The sequence below is a fragment of the Culex quinquefasciatus genome, chromosome 3 (genome assembly GCF_015732765.1).
Source record: "Culex quinquefasciatus strain JHB chromosome 3, VPISU_Cqui_1.0_pri_paternal, whole genome shotgun sequence".
Classification (NCBI taxonomy): Eukaryota; Metazoa; Arthropoda; class Insecta; order Diptera; family Culicidae; genus Culex; species Culex quinquefasciatus.
Window position 1 is genome coordinate 169,083,320 of NC_051863.1, and position 19,475 is coordinate 169,102,794.

A 19,475-nucleotide genomic window follows, 5' to 3' on the forward strand; every position below is an offset into this window, starting at 1 on the left:
GCGCGCAATTTGAGCAGTGTATGCTAATCTGTTGGCTCTTGCAGATCCGTTCGGTCGAGACCGGCCACCTGGACGGGGTGTTTATGCACAAGAAGGCCCAGCGCCTCAAGTTCCTGTGCGAGCGCAACGACAAGGTGTTCTTCAGCAGTGCCAAAGGTGGTTCGTCGTGTCAGATCTACTTCATGACGCTGAACAAGCCCGGTATGGCCAACTGGTAAATCAGGACCACCAGAAGGATGACGACGAGTAGGAATGCGCGAGAACCAGAGTGAATGTGGCAGTGTGTTATTCGTTTATTTTTTTATTTTTGTTCGCGTGAGAATCGTGAGAGTCAAAAAACATTTACCCGTTCTATACAATTTACAAAAAGCAAGTAAACAGTGGGGAGGAGGAGAAACCAACAAGCCGGCGCAGCCAGTGTGCGCTGTGTAACAGTAAGTCATTCAAATGGTGTTTTATACAAAAGCTCTTTTATGGTAGTTTCGTTGACTTTTCTTCCCGGTATTTAAAGAATCTACGAGTAGGCAAGCAAGCTCTAGCATGCAGCAGCAGCAGCACAGAACGTAAAGCAAGTAAAACAAACATGTGTTAGTGAGACAAGTGTAAAGCAGAAATCGTATATATTACTTATACTATTAAGCGATTAAGAAGAAAAAAAAAACAGCAAATCAAGAAAGGATTGAAGCGAGCAGTCCTTTACGTAAAACAAAACATGGTTTTCAATTCCCCGTTTCCCCTTTGATCCTTCCCTGCAACCAAGAAAGCAAAAAAAAAAGTTCGCGAGAAAGATTTCCTCCCTCCCCTCGTACCACAATCAAAATCTACTTCTTCCTGTGCGCGCACGTAACTGCAAAACACACCCACATCAATCAAACACAAGCACCTCAGCGCTAATCAAATAGATTCCATTAACCTTCATCGCGTGAAGTACTAGATTAGACTGGGTAAATTTTGAATGACTTTTTGGTATGACTTAATAAGGGCGTGGACACTGTCGGGGGGGGCAAATCAAATTTGATCCCGTTTGTTTATTTTTTGTTTTTGTTTCTACCATAAAATCAAAATCAATTTATTCGCTCTACAGCATTGCATTGGCTTAATTGTTGAGGCAATTGAAAACCTCTATTTACACCTTAGCTTCCATCCACCCCGGGATTCGTACTGACGATTTGTTTGACCTTTGGATTGTTAGTCCAACTGCCTACCAGCGACTCCCCCGGGACAGGACCCAGGGAGAGGACTCCTACACCTGGACTGAGCTAACGACCTAACCCTTTAGGTTAGACCGGGGCCAACATTTACTTTCCCATCCAACGGAAGTCGTGGCCAGACAAATCTCGTCTCGAAAAATGTCACCGGGACCTTCTAGGATCGAACCCAGGCCGACTGGGTGAGAGGCAATCACGCTTACCCCTACACCACAAGTCCTTGCCTTCGAGGTTAAGAGAGGTTAAAAGATAAAAAAAAATAAATATGAGACACTTAAAACATTTTTAATTAAATATTATGCAATTAAAATCTTTTAAAAAACACAAATTTAAATATTTATAAGTTCAAAAAATAAAACAAAATTTTATTGGAATAACATTAATTAAAGACATTTGAAATCCTAGAAATTTCAACATTTTATGTAAAAAAAATTGAATATTCGAAAAAATTAAGTATCTATAAAAATTAAAGCTTTTTTTTATTTAAAAATTTAATAAAATCACAATTGAAAGAAAAAAAAATCTGATTCTGATTCTGAATTTTAACAAAAAAAAAAAATTGAAAATTCAAAAATTTGTTAAATAAAAAAAACCAAAAGAATTATACTGCAAGCATTTGAACAAACAAATTTAATAAAAGCTGACAATCATTATTTCTGTTTTTTTATCTTTGAAAATATAAGCTTTTATATCTTAAATTATTATCTTGTTGTTAGTCGACTGAAACTGGATTGAATTGAAAAAAAAATATTCTGGAGTTTTTTTTGAAAAGGTCCAATAAACCAAATTTCCAGTTTTTGCCATTTGGGTGTTTTTGAAACCGCCTTGAGTGAGGGGTATTAAAAAACACTCAAAAAGCAAAAACTGAAAATTTGGTTTGTTGGACCTTTTTAAAAAACTCCAGTATTTTTTTTTTTTCACTTGAGTTGTTTTAATTCCTAACTTTTATTTTTTCGAATGCTTTTTTTTCTTTTTTAATTTAGATTATTTTTTATTTATTTTTTCAATAACAGTGCTATCGCTTGTTTCACAACACCGGATTTTGGCAACAATTTCTTCAACTATTCCCGATTTTGGCAACACCCAAATAAATGTAATATTTTTGGTCTCGTAATGCTTTCAAATCATAAATTTATTAGTTGTGACTCAAAATATAATTAGTTTGAATGCAAATAATTTATTTAATCATAAATTATTTATTTATTAATCTAAATTTTATCCAAATTACATTAATGAAAGACATTTGAATCCCAAAAAAAATCAATTAATAAAATTGAAGTATTTAAAAAATTAAGCGTTTGTATTCTAAAAATTTAAAATTACAAGAAAAAAAAAACAAAAACAATAAACGTCTAAAATAACTGCAAAAATTATATTGATTTAGAAAAAAATACCTTGAATTTAAGAATTTGAAAATTCATAAAATTAAAAAAAACTGTTCAATTCAATTTGTGTTTTTTGTTAGAATTTAGCAGTTATGTTCCAGAATGTAACATTTGCAATTCAGAGATTTGGAGAACCCTTCAACTGAGATCAATTCATAAGCCTTTGCTGGGAGGGTACATATTTCTACGTTTAGATTTTGCTAGCTGAGTGCAACCATTTGACAAACCATTTTTTGAAATCAGACTATCATTTTTTGTATGGTTTGAATTTGCAATATTTTTGAACATAAAAATAGGTAATTGTTCATTTAAAACATATTTTTTTTCGTTGAATTTTTTTAATTTATTTTTTTTTCAATTATTTAATTTGGATTATATTTTATTTTTTAATTATTATTCTTTTAAATTTTTTATGGTATGAAAAAATCGATTTTCTTTTATTTTCTCAAAATTTAAAAATTTTGATTTTTTGGTGAAATTTTGAAGGAGAGAAAGACATCAATTTAGAATTTCATTAGCATTGGCTTCATTTGCTTGCTTTTTAATTTAGAAAAAAAGAACGTTTATTTTTGTAGTAGTGAGAGCTTTCCATCGGGTGCAAAATCTGATTCGCTCTTGTGTTTGCCCCCAGCAGTGGAGACACCCTTAAGCGTCATTGTAGTATTTCAACAAAACAAAAAAACAAAGTTTGGTGATTTGCTAGCGAGCTTCCAATTTAATTGGCAGTTTAATTGGCAGTATCAAACCAAAAAAAAAAACTTCGATCGTTTAACAACAGTCGGTGTCAAACCATTGATGTTTTAGTGTATGTTTTTTTTCTAATCTAGTACTTCGCTAACACCTTAACTCTGAAGCTGATAAGTAAGATGGAGCTTGGAATGCAAGGTGCCCTTTTCCGTCGTTATTTTTCATCAAACCCCCTTTACCCTACCAAGAAAACGGAGCCAGTTTTTTTTCTGCGAACCCAAACCAGAGACTCCACGAAAATTCCGAGCGAATTCCAGACACGTGTTGTTGCGTGGTAGTCCAACCTTAATTTTTTCACCGTCTCGCGCAAACTGTGCGAACGAGTAAAAAGTTAGTTTATTTTATATTATTTGTTTGGTTTTAGAGAATCTTTTTTTTATGTACACAAAAACAACAAGAAGCGAAAGATTGATATTTTTATTTGTTTATTTTTTTTATTATATACAACGCTATACTTTTTTTTTCTCGCTTATAATCGCACTATAACTGAGGAAAGCAACCTTGTTTGAAAATTTGTTGTCGCGTCCAAAGCACTGGTTGTACTATTTCATCAATCTCACCGTTCATGTTCTCTGTGTTTCCTTACCTTGAGTTATTTCAACAAGTGCCATTTTCTGTTTTCGCTATTTATTCCTGTTTTTTTTCCTCTCCCAAGTTGTGTGCAATATCTGTCCCCGGGTCATTATACCGTTGCTTGAGTCAATCTGAACAACAACAACAACAACAACAAACAAAACGAAGTCTGAGCAAAATTCGATTGGAAACCGATCTATCACTTTGCGCAGTTGGAGAGCATTTTTTTAAACATTGAAGCAACAAACACATGTGCACTCACTAAACAGCAGTAGATGGTGGCGCAAACAATAGTGCAGATAGCAGTTTATGAAACACACACTCAAACTCTCACACACGAAAGCGTTTGTTTAATTACAGTTCTAGCGGATAATAAAGAAAAAAATACAATAGATAATTGTAAGAAGGGAAAACGATAGAAACAAATTTTTTAAATAGAGAAAGAAAAAAAAACAGAAATCCAAACAACCATTTAGGAACAGAAGAGAAACCGGAAAGGACGAACGTGTTTTTGCAGGTTCACTCACACACCATACAGTAATAGCGGATCGTGTAAAGAAATGCCTTCAACCAATATTAACACACACAGATTCACATAAAAAAAAGAAATTAAAACACAACAGTGATAGTTCCACTACATTTTCGCGACCCGTTAGTTTCGTCACCCTCACACACACACACCATCATCATTAATCCATTTAAACGTATATATTCCCACTCTCATAAACCCACACACACACACATGCAAACGCCCAAAATCAGCTACACACACAAACACTCACTAGTATTCTTAGAGGAAGCAAAGAAACACAAATTTATCACTTTCATATCTTTATTAAATTAGGCGTACGCTTTTCTCGAATAATAGCAAAACGAAGAAAGGAAAAATCATACCCCACTCCACACACGCTGCTGAACAAAGTGTGTGAAAGAGAGAACAATCGCCCACTTGCATACATTTTTACAACCAGCCACAAACTCACTCTTATAATCTACACACACTCACCCAGACACACGCTACAGTCTATCATCAAAAAACAACATAATGGAAAGATAAAACAAGAAGAAAAAGTGACATGGAGACGTCTTTTAATAAAAACAAACAAAAAATATTATAAATATATAAACGAATTGACAGTAATTATATGGTAAAAAAAATAATGCAAACAGCAGCAAAACAGAAAAAAAAACATAAAGAAAGAACAAACAAACTTGACTGCGAGCAGACACAGGCACAGCAGCAGCAGGTCCGCGCTAAATTATCGACTCAGTTGATGCAGGATCAAATAAACACCGAACAAAACAAATAAATTCGCAGCAAATACGAGACAGAGAGAGAGAGCGATGCAGAAAATGCGCGCTCGCGAGCGGTGAAGCTTGGCATTATATGGAAAACACAAGAACAAGGTAAACAAACAAACAAAAAATCAGCTGATGATAAGCAGGATAAGATGATGAAATGGAAGAGAGAGAAGAAAGGAAAAAAAACAGTTAGACATTAATAGGAATATTTATAATAAAAAGTGATCAAAACGAAACGCGTTTGAGTGATTTTCTCCGAAATATCCTTTAAATATCCTAAATGAAGACTTCGCGAAAACTATGTTTGAGTTTGTGTAATAAACTCATGATTCTTCACTATGGATGTTTTTTCTGTTGTATCCTATGATATTTTTACTTGGCGAATTTATTTTTTTTTTTTAATATAGAGCAGTTCTCTCAGATTTCGGTCATTCGATTTTTTTTTGTAGTTTTTAATCCGACTGAAACTTTTTTGGTACCTTCGGTATGCCCAAAGAAGTCATTTTGCATCATTAATTTGTCCATTTAATTTTCCATACAAATTTGGCAGCTGGCCATACAAAAATGATGTATGAAAATTCAAAAATCTGTAACTTTTGAAGGAATTTTTTGATCGATTGGTTTCTTCGGCAAAGTTGTAAGTATGGATATGGACTACACTGAAAAAAAAATGATACACGGTAAAAAAAATTGGTGATTTTTTATTTAACTTTTTGTCACCAAAACTTGATTTGCAAAAAACACTATTTTTATTTATTTATTTTTTTATATGTTTTAGAGGACATTAAATGCCAACTTTTCAGAAATTTCCAGGTTGTGCAAAAAATCTTTGACCGAGTCATGATTTTTTTAATAAATACTGATTTTTTTCAAAAAATCGAAAAATTGGTCGCAAAATCAAATTTGCAATCAAAAAGTACTTAAGCGAAATATTGATAAAGTGCACCGTTTTCAAGTTAAATCCATTTTTAGGTGACTTTTTTGAAAATAGTCGAAGTTTTTCATTTTTTTAAATTAATGCACATGTTTGCCCACTTTTGAAAAAAATATGTTTGAAAAGCTGAGAAAATTCTCTATATTTTGCTTTTATGAACTTTGTTGATACGACCCTTAGTTGCTGAGATATTGCAATGCAAAGGTTTAAAAACAGGAAAATTGATGTTTTCTAAGTCCCACCCAAACAACCCATCATTTTCTAATGTCGATATCTCAGCAACTAATGGTCCGATTTTCAATGTTAAAATATTAAACATTCGTAAAATTTTCCGATCTTTTCGAAATAGTAATTTATGCAACAAGTTGCAAAAAGAGGATTTTTTCAGCACGAGTCGAACATTTATCCAACGAGGTTCACCGAGTTGGATAAATACGAAGAGGGCTGAAAAATCAAGTTTTGCAACGAGTTCCATACAACATTTTTTGCAATTCCAAAAAACACACACTGAGTGAAATTTTATGTCAAATTTTCATGTATTTTGTCAATAAATCGTTTAAATCAAAAAATTTTTGAAAAGTGTAACTTTTCAGCATTTATTTTGAAAAGTGTTGCTATTCGATTATGTTATTTTTGGTACAGAAAAGTAGGCTATTTCGTCGTTCAAGAATGACAGGAAAAGTAAATAGTTTCACGACGGAATTGCAAAAAAAATATTTTCAAGTTTTTTAAACCAAGACTAACTTTTCAATAGGGCCAAACATTCAATATTACGCCCTTTTAAAATATTAGTATTGGTTTAAAAAAATATTGTTTTCAAAGGTGGGCAAACATGTGCACTAATCTAAAAAAATAAAAACTGCGACTATTTTTAAAAAAGTCACCTGAAAATGGATTTAACTTGAAAACTGTGCACTTTATGAAAATGTCATTAAAGTACTTTTTGATTGCAAATTTGATTTTACATCAAAAAATGAAGTTGAAAATTTGTTGCGACCAAAAGATCAGTATTGATTCAAAAATTCATAACTCGCTCAAAGATTTTTTGCACAACCTGGAAATTTCTGAAAAGTTGGCATATGATGTCCTCTAAAACATATCAAAAAAAATTAAAAAAAAAATAAAAACAGTGTTTTTTGCAAATCAAGTGTTAGTGACAAAAAGTTAAATAAAAAATCACCAAAAAAAAAAATTTACCGTGTATCATTTTTTTTTTTCAGTGTAGTCCATATCCATACCTACAACTTTGCCGAAGACACCTAATCGATCAAAAAATTCCTTCAAAAGATACAGATTTTTGAATTTTCATACATCATTTATGTATGGACAGATGCCAAATTTGTATGGAAAATTATATGGACAAACTAATGATGCAAAATGGCTTCTTTCGGCATACCGAAGGCACCAAAAAAGTTTCAGTCGGATTAAAAACTACAAAAATTAAAATTTAAGAAAAAATACCGATTTCGTAGAGAATTGCAAATTGTTTGCTTTACAGCAGCGGTTATCAACCTTGGGTACGATTTTTTTTACATTTGTACCCCTGGGAGTACCACGAGCGGTCTCAGGTGGTCCGGAAGACAAACCCCGTAATGGCGGACATTTGTCCCAAACAAAATATTTAAGAGACAAAAAATAACAAATTGATCTGAAGCAACAAACTAACAATCATATTTATTTAAGGTGCAGTGAATTACGGGTGAATTTAAAAATATTTAAATAATAAACCTATAATTTGCATTCGTTAAGCAATTTTAAGAATTTGAAGAAAAGTGCACCGTTTTTAAGTTTTTTGTTTATTTTTTTTTTTCTACGAATATTTGTTTCAAATTTGTAAATAGTGCCAACTACCATTTAGGTATTTAAAACATTCAAAATATTAAAAATTGAAAAAATATGGGAGATGTTTGTAGAAATGTAGAAGTCAATGATTTTTTTTTTACAAAAAGAATATCTCCAATTTTAACATTTTCAGTAGATAGTTTAAAAGAAATAAAGAAAAACATTTTATTTTGAAGCTTTATTGAGAAAACTGATTTGAAAAAACGACGTTGTTTGGCCTATCCAGTACAAGTTTTTAAACAACTCTAGAAACAAGATTTATCTTTTCAACAATATTTAATTTAGCATTGAAATACATTTTTTTACAACATTTTCAATGCTTCAAAATCCAGGTCTCAAGCATCAATTGAAAATTTACACAGCAGTGCAAAAAATAAATAAATAAAAAATATAAAAATTTAAAGAACAAGCCATAGTCTTAATCATGACCATAGTTGAATGCAATAAGTGTTTAAAAATGCATTTTACACTAGTTCAGTTATTTTGCAATCATTAGTCTTCAAAAATGTAAGATTTGACGAAAATAAAAATGTCAACGGAAAAAACTTTTTGCGATACTAAAGATCGAACATTTTCAAAAGTTCAAGAGAATCAACCCAAACATGCTTAAAAATCATTCTAAACGCACTTTAAACAGATTTCAGCTGATTGCACTAAAATTTCCACTTTGATGTTTTTTGAAAAAAAAAAAAAATATTTTTTTGCTCCCTGATTTTTCGGGGCAGCTTTGAAGGGGGGCGACAAAAACTTTAAATTAAATTTGTACCAGCCTTATGTGTTGTTGAAAAAATCGCAGAACGGTATTTAATTTTTTACGATTTTTACCATTTTGTGTTTTGGGTTTTATAGAAAGTTTTTTTTAATAAAAATTATTTTCGAAAAATCCCAAATTTCAAATTTATCCCATCAATGTATGTATTAACTTACCGAAGATAATAAATCGATAGAAAAAAGTTTAAAGGTACCGATTTTTGTATTTACATTTGTATGGCACTTTTCCTGCACTGCTGCCAAAGTGTATACCTTTTTTGTTTGGACTAATGATGCAAAAAGACTTTTAAAAAGAAAGTGCTCACATAATTTAAGCCGAAAAATAATAATTATTTCACAGGAATTGATAATTCTTGGAAGAATCGTTCTACTTGAATTCACAGAACCATTTTTCAAAGAAAATTTACGAGCATTTACATAAATGTTGATGACAATGTATTTTTGCAAATCTTTTCTTGTAAATTCTCATTCCTGCTATCTAATAATAATTTATGTTATTCTAAAAAATAAAAACGTTTTTTTTTTATTCTGAGTTTGTAGAATCTGTAGAACATGATGATGTAGAATCCTAATCGTTAGGGAAATTAGAGGTTTGGATTGGAAACAGATAAACAACGGCTTCGTTTACAATTTACTTACATTGTTCTCAAGATATTTGAAAGCTTTCTTATGAATTCAAACTTTGAACCAAATTTACTGCCGTTCTACGCATAATTGTCCCATGTTCAAAAAAGTGCAACTAAGAAAAACGAGATTGAAATTTTTCGAAAGTTTTTTTGTTTTTCTACGAACGGCAGTTAAGGGTTATCTATACACTTTTTTGAGGCCGGATCTCAGATATTATATTTTTTGACCCGACCATAGCCAGAGTCGAGGGACAAAAACTTAAAAACTGGGCAGAGAAAGGGCCTCGAAGAACATCAGATTCTCTCGTGTCGGTCGTATCTCTGTGCGCCACAATGTGATTGGACATGCCGGATCTGAACTGCGGGCTACAGGTTCGGCCGCCCTGACCTGGTTAGACGTTGCATTAAACATCTCCGCTTTTGTGTTTTGGGACTTTCGGATAGTTTGGCAGTAATAATGAACAATTACTCAGTTACCAGTTAGATAAGAATGGTTTCACTAGTTTATTGGGTTGTAGTTCAATAGGTGCCTTAAATTAAAGGGGGGGTTTGTATCAATAAAATCCGAATGTTTGCCTTGATCAAAGCAAATCCTACTTCGAATATAATGCCTCATAAAAGCATTGATCGATATTATGCAGTACTTCAATTACGTTCTACTATTTATATCTAGTGTGTAAGAGAATAGCCGAATAATACGCAAAAGTCAAGTACGCTTTTTCACCTTTAGAAAAATCCCGGTCTGGGCGCTCTTGACTGGTTGTTGCGATTATTGCGGTTGTTTGGCCGACCTCCGCCGGCGTTTCCGCCGTTGAAGGCTGGTCCGTTATTGGGGCCGCCACGTCGCTGTCCCATGTTGCCGTTGCTGGCACTGTTGACGGTTTGCATCAACTGGTCGATCAGGCTGCGGGGTTGACGGTTGTTACCGCCGCGCTGATTTCCGCGAGGACCGTTACCATTTCCGCCCAAGCCGAACGCATTGCCGTTTCCGTTCATTGGCCGTTGGTTCCGGAAGACGGAATCGTTACGCGGGCCTTGGCCGCGGTTCGCGTTGAATCCGCCGCCGTTGCGGTTGTTGTTAAAGCGCTGTGGGCCACCGTTGAAGTTGGGCAGGTTGTTGTCCCAGATCGGAACGAACGACGTCGCTGCGTTATAGATCCTGCGGGCACCTTGGCCACCTTGACCATTTGCTCTGTTGTTGCTATTGCCCCAGTTGTTGTTGTTGTTGTTGGCCTTTTTGTTCTGTTGAGGAGGTCCGGCGATACGCTTTTTCTTGCTCAGGGTGACCTTGGAGAACTTGTAGTTCAGTTCAAACTTTTGCTTGAACACTAATTTGCTCGAGGGACCGTCCATCGTGAGGATGAGCTCGACCTCTTTTTTGGGTTTGTTCTCCTTGCGACCAAGAATGGTCCAGTTGGAAGCGGCAATACCTTCATTCTGGGACTCGACAAAGCTCAAGATGTCTTTGTCGCTGTCCTGCAGACTGTCGGCAAAGACCCCAACGTAAATGTCAGCCCTTTGCAAAAATTTCTCTGAAGAGACTTTAACATTTGCATTTTCCCAGAGCTCCAGCTTCGGAACCACGTCCTGCAACCAGGTGACGGTTGGACCGTCCGAACACTGCACAAGCAGATAGCCATCAACGAACGAGCAATCTTCAAAGTGCGGTTTGACGTCGATTGAATCCTTCTGGAGAACCACCTGTTTCAAAATAGCGGACTTGATCTGGTTCACTTGGTCAGTTGTCAATTTTTCGCCGGGGTGTTTCTCGGTGGCCACAACCATGCGAATCGGACCATTGGCAACTTTGGCCTGCTTGCTAGCTGGACCGTTGCCGGATTCGTTCGCCGGTCGTTTTCCGTTGCCATTGAGTTCGCGCTGCTCTTTGATTTCCTTGATCTTTTCGGGATCCGTGGCCAGCTCAGCTGCCTCGTCCCGGCTGTAACCGTTCTTGATGAACCAGCGGAACCGATTGCGGGCCGCACCGTTCAGGCGTTTGAAAGACTTGTCGTCTTCCTTCTTTTCGCCCTCGGCCGCCTTTTTCTCATCGGTCACGGCGGGAGTGGCCGTGGCGTCACCGCCTTCTGGCTTAGCTTGTTCCGAAGCAGCGGCTTCCGGTTTCGGGGTTTCCGATTCGGTTGCCTTCGGTGCTTCGACAGCCGCCGGAGTGGCCTCCGGCTTGTCTTCGGTCTTCTGCTGCTCAGCAGGTGCCGCCGCGGTTTTCTCTTCGACTGCACTCATTTCGATTGCCCGTAAAATATGCTGCGAAAAATTAGGTTAGAAAATGAAGAAAATCAATATTCAATTTTACGCTTTAAAAAACATCAGAAACTTGCTGCAAACAGCTGCAAACGATAGAGCGAAAAGAGCACTACAAATTAAATGTAAAATTTACCAGAAATACCCTCTTTTTACAGGTTTTACACCAATAATTCAAGCACGAACTACAATTTGCTGAACTTACACTTTAAGCAAAATGGAGGCTTTGTTCTGAACCAAGCCAAGCCAACTGACAGGCTGTCACTTTTTTTTCACTTTACTGTTATTCGATGACAGGGCCGTACTTGGGTGGAAGGCGACTGCAAATCGGTAGATTTGTTCGTTGAAGTTGGAAGAAATGATTTAAACTGAATAAATTAAGTTATCCTACCACTGTTTAAATATGCGAAAATAGGCATATAAATATTCGCCCTGAATTTGTCGGTAGTAAATACACTACCGATCTGGCATACCTACTCGTTCTATACCTTTTTACTACCGTTGGAAACAGGTAGTTTCGATTCATCAATGGTTGACTATAATTTTTGTAAAATTAAAGAAAATAACTTGTAAAAAACTGCATTGAATATTTCGTGACAGAAGATAATATTTTTTATCTGGAATTGTTCCTTATACTTGAGTAACTATCATTAACACAAATAAGGTTCTAAAATCAGAGCTAAATTCCCGTTTTATGCATTGAACAAAAACTTTTTTTCTAGCTGATCCTAATTAGGGAGCGTTCTTTTATTACGTAACGCGAAAAATCGGACTTTTAGACCCCAACAAAATTTCCTTACAAATTTTAAAAATTTTGTATGGAGCGTAACACGGCCTCCGACCCCCCCTCCCCCCCTACTGCGTTACGTAATAAAAGAACGCTCCCTTACTGATCTTAATTAATATGCAAAAAAAATCTTAGGAAAATTCTTTTTTTTTCTTTCTTTTTTTTTCTTTCTAATTGAAATTTTGCAGCGCGACTGTGTTTCAAATGTAGGTGGCGCCAAAATGAGGTTACTTGCCAAAAATCGTATTCCTTTCTGCTGGATTGAAGAACAAAATCACTTATTTCTCATGATTCCCTGCATCAATCTTAATGAAACTGGTTGCAAAAGACGAGAAAAATTGTTTGCTTTAAAATAATGAACATCAATTTTTGGGCGCGCAAAAATTTGTGAACTTTTTCTTTAAAAAACATGTTTTGGAACACGAAAAAATGAGTTTCCTCGTTTATATCAATAAAATAAACAGTTATATAGTTGATAACAGATGTGTTAACGTATATTCAACAATTTTCATTGATTTTTGACAGACTTTCTTGCCAAATAGTCCAAATCACTATCTTTTTCTGAATTTCCAGTTTTCTCATAGAAAAATCAAACAAATATTGGAAAGTTGTACACCAAAATGTTGGAAATAATTTTTCTTATCCGAATCCGGCATAAGTTTTATAAAAAATCTTGAATTTAAAGGTGAAAACACATTTTTTCAAAAAAAAATCATGGGGTAATGCTATTTTTTCACAGGTGGCGACATCGATGCCAACATTTCAAAAAGCATCATGTACAAACCATGCGTTTTGAGAAAAACGCATTTGAATGTTGAGCATCCATTTTCAATTACCATTTTTATATAAAAGCAAAATAAGATGTTCTAATGATAACAAACGATGAAAAACGTTGCTTTTGTTGATACTTGATCATCCATATTCAATAAAACATTATTTCCGTAATTTTATTTGAGAAAAACAAACATAACTTCTTTTGAAATCACCAACGTCGATATCACCCTGCTGTCACTGAGGGGGCGCTTTGTTATGATTCGTTTTTCTTCGCCGAATGTACATGGCGCTTTTTTCTTGTTGCTTTTTTTTCGTCACGAGGTTTATGTAGCCTTTTGTTTGTCAGGTTGACTGGGCTATATAAACAGGGACTGCTGATGACAGAGATTTTGTTTATGTTACTTTATTTAAAATCATGATTAAACAAACTTTCAGTAAAGTAACTTTTGCTCATTTTTGGTGGAGAGGTAGCTTATTAGAAGTACTTTTAGAATACCGTAATCTGGGGTGAATCGGGACTACAGTCTGAATAGGGACAGCAGTTTTAAGAGCACTTAAAGCTTTTAAATTTGGAAATGGATGTACACATTTTGTTGGCCTGAGTCTGTTCTAACCGAAAACAACCAGAAAAATCAAAATATTGTGCTCCAACATGGTTAAAAATGCTGTCCCAATTCGCCCCATGTGTCCCGATTGACCCCAGTTTACGGTATACAATAACCCAGAAAGTGTCAAAATGTACATGATGCCTTTTGAAATGTTACCGTCGACATGTGTATTTTAGCTTTGCTGCAAATTCTCTATTTGCGGATAAGGCTGGTACAAATATTTTTAAAAGTTTTTGTCACCCCCACCCCCACCCCCCTTCAAAATTGGCCCAAAAAATCAGAGGGCAAAAAAATATTTTTACAATAAACTTCAAAATTTCAATGAAAATTCAAGTGCAACCAGCTGAAATCAAATTAAAATACATTCTTCTGCGTTTTAAATCATTTTTAGCATGTTTGGGTTTATTAAAAAATCTTAAGATTTTTTGAAAATTTTCGATGCAAAATCTTTTTTTTCGATACAATTTTTGTTTTTGTCAGATCTTAGATTTTTTGAAAACTAATGATTGCAAAACAACTGAACTAGTGTAAAATGCATTTTAAAACACCTTTTCCATTTAAATGTGAAGAAATATGGCTTATTATTTAAATGTTTATATATTTTTTTTGCCCTCCCCCCCCCCCCTCGGCCAGGGCCGAGGGACAAAAACATTTTAAAATATTTGCATCGGCCTAAGATTTAATGAAGTTTTTTCAAAACCATTGTTTTCTTATAATATTATGAAAGTACAAAATAAGGCTTAGGGTTCGTTTTAAGGCTCAATTTATCCCTACCAATGACTTGAACCATAGACTAAAAGTATTAGCACAGTATTAGTATATGCTTGATCCCTAGCTTGAACCTATTATAAAGTTTGATTTAACTTTTGTCTTTTTTTTTTGAGAGCTTAAAATTTTTTTGTTCAGGTGTACTTGCTCCACCATATGGATTTTAAGTATGGGAAAAAATACGAATTGCTTCAACAACATATTCTATTGGGAATTAATACACTTTTGTGGTAATTTGTCAATAGGATGCGAAATGTAACTTTTCTGTCAACCCTACTATTTTAGGACCTTTATTTGGACATTTTCTTGCCATTTCACTAGTAAAATTAGTACTTTTTAAACAAAAATCTGCCCTTCAAGACTATTTTAAACTGGGATGTTATTGTGCCTCCCACAATTGTGGAACACCTGAATTTTACTGATATTTTCACAAAAAAGTTATCAGACCATTCATAAAACATTACTAAGCATGAGTTTTATTGGTTTCAGAGCGTGAAGTTATTAATTTGTAAAAAAAAGTACTCCTGGAAAGAAAAAAAAGTTTGTTTATAGTGAATCAAATACTTGTCTGACCCCCCGTACGGAAAATGTTTGTGATATAAAAGTTCATAAAATACAACCAAAGTACCATGTTTTATACATCAATCGACGAGGCAGAATGTCCTCTTTAAGACACTGACATTGGATTTGCAAAAAACTTTTTCTTAAAAAATACAAAAATAGTTTACTGAAAAAAGTAAAAAAAGAGGTCCCGATTGTCCGTCCGTCCTTATAAAAGTACAAAATCTGATCGATTTAAGTGAATTCATTTATGAAATGTTGTTTCTGTGTCAAATACTAGTACCTCTAGCCAGTTTGTGACAACTTTGAACTTCTGATAACTTTGTTAAGTTAGTTTATATTAAAAATTGGTTTAAATTTAGTTTTTTTTTAAATAAAACTTATCAAAACATTAGTTTATAAGCAACAATTTTTATAAAATTGCTATTTTATTATGTAAGAGTCTCTATTGAATAATTTTCAACAATATTTGTTCAAAATATACATTGTTTTCATCTTTTTTATTGACATTTTTCGACCAAAATACTGTTTCGGAACAATACCGGTAAACATTCCGGATTGTCCCGGAACCGGTTTAACCCCTCGGAGGGAAATTTTGTGGTGATCAGATAGAGGACAAAAAAAACCCACCTCTTGCATTTTGAAGCATCCAATTTCGTCCACTACAGCCCGATTACGAGTCCCTAGTCTGAAATTTAAAATTTTTACTTTCCGTGCTGAGAATTTCTGTACCGGCCTGGGTCAGAATGTTTTGCTTGGGGAATTCAATTATCGATTTTCCATGATTTGCTGAACATTGGCCGATCTGTAAACTGTTCCGAATATGAGGGATGACTGTACTTAAAAACTGATAAACGATCGTTAAAAAGATTGTCCATGCAAAATATCGTGAAACAGTCCAGACTTGATTATCCGAAGCCCTCGGAAAAATTTCACTTCGGATAATCGAATCACGATTTTTTTTTCGCTGTCTTATTTTTTATTGTCGAGCTTAAGTATGACCCCTAAATGAAAGAAACGTTTCAAATACATTCTAATCTGATGTGTTCAATTGTTAACAAACTAACATGTTGCATTGTTCCTCTTGCCCCACTAGTTGAGTAGAACGCAGGAAAATTTAAAAAAAAATCATTTTTTACATTAAAAAACATGATTTTTTTAAAAACTTGTTCTATTAAAGCAGGGCAGCCCAACCTTTTCGGCTCAATTTTCACATTTTTGATCGTCAAAATTTCAATTGCTATTTTTTTCATGGTTTCTTTGATGGAATCGGTTCTCAGAAGACCAGTGAACATAACTTTGATAAAAGTTTGAAAAAATATGTTTGCAGGTTGTTTTCTATGTAAGTTTTAAGTGAAAAATTGGTCCGGCCCGTGGGCCGGATTGATTTTTTACGTAAAATGTAGATAAAAACGACTTGTATAAATATTTTTTCAAACTTTTGGAAAAGTTATGTTCACTGGTCATCTGAGAACCGATTCCATCAATGAAACCATGAAAAAATGTAATGTGTAATGTGTTTTAACGAGCATTTCCTTAGCCTGTTGTACTTTCCCCTATTGTACTGTTTTTTTTCGAAACGCACTTAATAAACTTGAAAAATGCAACATTGAAGTTTATGAATCGACAACATTTTTATATATAATTTTTTAAACAATCGGATAACTAGTTTTTTTTTCAAACTCGACCCCGATTATCCGATTCCTTGCTGCACAGCATAAAGTTATCACAATCACTCGTGACTGCCGTTTTGGCGCCTGTTATGGGATGGCGCAAAACAAGCTCCCCATCCACTCCACTGAGCTTGCGGGAGGAGCTCAGTTTGAGTTTAGTCGTCACCTCGTCCGGACGTGTATATTGGCAGGTGCAAACCACGTGGCTCGTTATCACGGTGAACCCATAAAAAAAAACCATGAGCGCACTACGCCGCGTCCTTAAATTTCTCCTCGGAGCCTTCGCAGTCGTCGCTGTCGTTGGGGATGTCCTCTGTGGAATGTTGCTGGATGGTGGTCGCAAAATGGTCCAGGCGCGCCCTTGGCGGGAAGTGGCGTTCTCCTGAAGTATGGCATGAGTCAAATACGCAATGCACTCTGGAGATGTTTGCACTTGTGAAAGTACATATATGTAGGAAGAATACCGCGGTGACGCCTTCCAGTGAAGAGAGCATGACCGAATCGAGAAGAAACGGTTGATGGATAGTGGATGTTTGAACTTGCGATGCGAAAAAGTGGCAATTATAGTGAGGTGCCAACGAACGGTGTTTAAATTGTAATGAGACTGCATAAATAGCTTTAGAAAGTATGTTTTGTGTGGATATTTGTCGAATAAAGATAGCTGAATACAATAATGTGGAAGGTTCTGGTGTTTTCTGTATATTTTGTGATTGTGCCTTAGACCATTGACTTGTTCGTTCTCTTATTATTTATGATGAAAATCCTTGAAGTGAGGGTTTTAAATATAAAACATCATCGGGTTCAATGACAACTTAAATAACGTTTTGTATTAGACCAACAAACTTGAAAGACTGAGATTTGTTAAAAAAAAAATCGTTTCGTGCGAGTAATTTAATTAAAAATGACAATAATCCTACTAAACAACATTATCCGTTCTCAGCTCGCGTGCGTCCACTCGCCAATCTGATTACAGGGTGTAAACCTGCCGTAGCAGTAGGTGTATCTGATCAGTTTGCGATGGGAAATTCTCTCGCACTTGCTCACACATTGTTTCAAGTTGAGCCAGTTCTCCTCCGAGGTTTGCTGGTCATGCTGGATAAAAGTGGCTGACCGAGCCAGCAGTTAAATGTAGGCATTAACGAGAGCGTTTTCGGATTCTCTCTCAGAAGTTGGCAATGACCCTGGGCGCAAAAATAAATGCTACTTGATATTCTATCCATTTTCAAGTTCAACTGGGAGGATACTTGCTGTGCGTTGGATTTGAATTCAAATCGCAAACCGGAAGTAAATAAACTCGTTATGTAATTGGATGTTTTGTAGCGTACATAGTAATTGTCGTGTTTGGAGGATTGCAAAGATAAAATATATTACTGCTTGAAGACTATCCCTGTCATTATTTTGTTAAACTATGTATTTTACTGCACATAAAATGTTCATATAATAATCAAAAAACTTCTGAAGTTCTTTCAACAGTTTGACCTTTGGGGTTTCGTTTTATCATAACCCCAAATCAGTTCAAGATTTACTACCCTCGATAGCACAAACGTCGTCATTGGCTGACCCACTAAACGACGCAATCGTCAGCCGGAAAAAGGCTGTTAACAGTGAGTTTAAAAAAGTAACGGATACAAGCGGGTTAAAAAAAAAAGAAATCGGTTTTAAGTAAACCGGTTCCTCTTAAAATTCGACTGTTGTAAACATATGTACGGAAGAAGCCAAAAAAGAATGAATGCAAAAGTTCGATTAATTGTGTCGCGTTGAAGTCACTTTCGCAAATGTTATTACACTCAACCCCCGTTGGTTGGGCACATTTTCGTTTGACACTTTTTTAGTTTGTGCCCCGTTGGTTGGTCAAAGTCAAACTAAAAAGTGACGAACCTTTTTACACGGCGCTCACGCACACTATCAATGCAAACGTTTGGTAGTGTGTGTGAACTCCGTGTAAAAAGGGTGTCAAACTAAAACGTGACCCCGCTCCCATCCATCGGGGTTTGAGCACTGACGTCAGTGGTTTGAGTGTATTTGAGTACAGTCATTCCACATTTTTGGAAAACTTTCGTGATAATTTGTCAATAGCATGCCAAATGCAGCTTTTCTGTCGACCCTACTATTTTCAGAACCTTTATTTGGACATTTTCTTGCTATTTCACTAGGGGACCGAATCCATAAACCACGTGGACACTTTTTTGGGAATTTATTACCCCCCCCCCCCCCTTCGTGGACAATTGTCCATACAAAAAAAATCTTTTTTGTATGGATCGTGGACAATCGCCATACCCCCTAAAGTGTCCACGTGGTTTATGGATGGTCCCTAGTTAAATTTGTACTTTTTGAGCAAAAAACTTTATTTCAAGACTTTTTTATCCAGAGCAGCAAAACACTGCCACCAAATTTCCTGGTCCATAATTGTGGGATATTATTTATTGTGCCTCCCACAATTGTGGAACACCTGAATTTAACTAATATTTTCACACAAAAAAGTTATCAGATCTTTCATAAAACATCACCAAGCTTGAGTTTCATCGGTTTCAGTGTGTGAAGTAATTATATTGTAAACAAAATATGTACTCTTGGAGAGAACCAAAGTTTGTTTACATCCTTAAAAAAAAAAGTGTTCCGAATTTGTGGTTTTCAAGGGTCAATGTTTTTCTTTAAAA

The 19,475-nt window shown here is 35.1% G+C and overlaps 2 protein-coding genes across 17 annotated transcripts in view; one reads left to right on the plus strand and one right to left on the minus strand.

The window, feature by feature from the left end:
• Positions 1-706, plus strand: part of LOC6044640 (serine/threonine-protein kinase mig-15) — a 102,919-nt gene extending 102,213 nt beyond the window's left edge. For 10 of the 15 annotated variants that reach the window (XM_038265730.1, XM_038265725.1, XM_038265731.1 and 7 more), the window contains one exon: positions 45-706. In XM_038265730.1, coding sequence (XP_038121658.1) covers positions 45-218 — 174 coding nt within the window. In that variant the 3' untranslated portion in view covers positions 219-706. The remainder of the gene's footprint in view (positions 1-44) is intronic. The other 5 variants (XM_038265727.1, XM_038265724.1, XM_038265728.1 and 2 more) reach the window with 1 other exon arrangement.
• A 9,155-nt stretch (positions 707-9,861) lies between these two features.
• Positions 9,862-11,906, minus strand: LOC6044641. 2 transcript variants are annotated; one of them, XM_001862087.2, is made up of 2 exons: positions 11,784-11,906; positions 9,862-11,650 (listed from the first exon to the last, which is right to left on the minus strand). In XM_001862087.2, exon 2 carries the CDS (start codon positions 11,627-11,629, stop codon positions 10,115-10,117), a length of 1,515 nt encoding a protein of 504 aa, XP_001862122.2. In that variant the 5' UTR covers positions 11,630-11,650; positions 11,784-11,906; the 3' UTR covers positions 9,862-10,114. The 2 variants fall into 2 exon arrangements, with proteins under 2 accessions (XP_001862122.2, XP_038119972.1); XM_038264044.1 differs by having other exon boundaries at positions 11,793-11,896.
• Between the last annotated feature and the right edge of the window lie 7,569 nt (positions 11,907-19,475).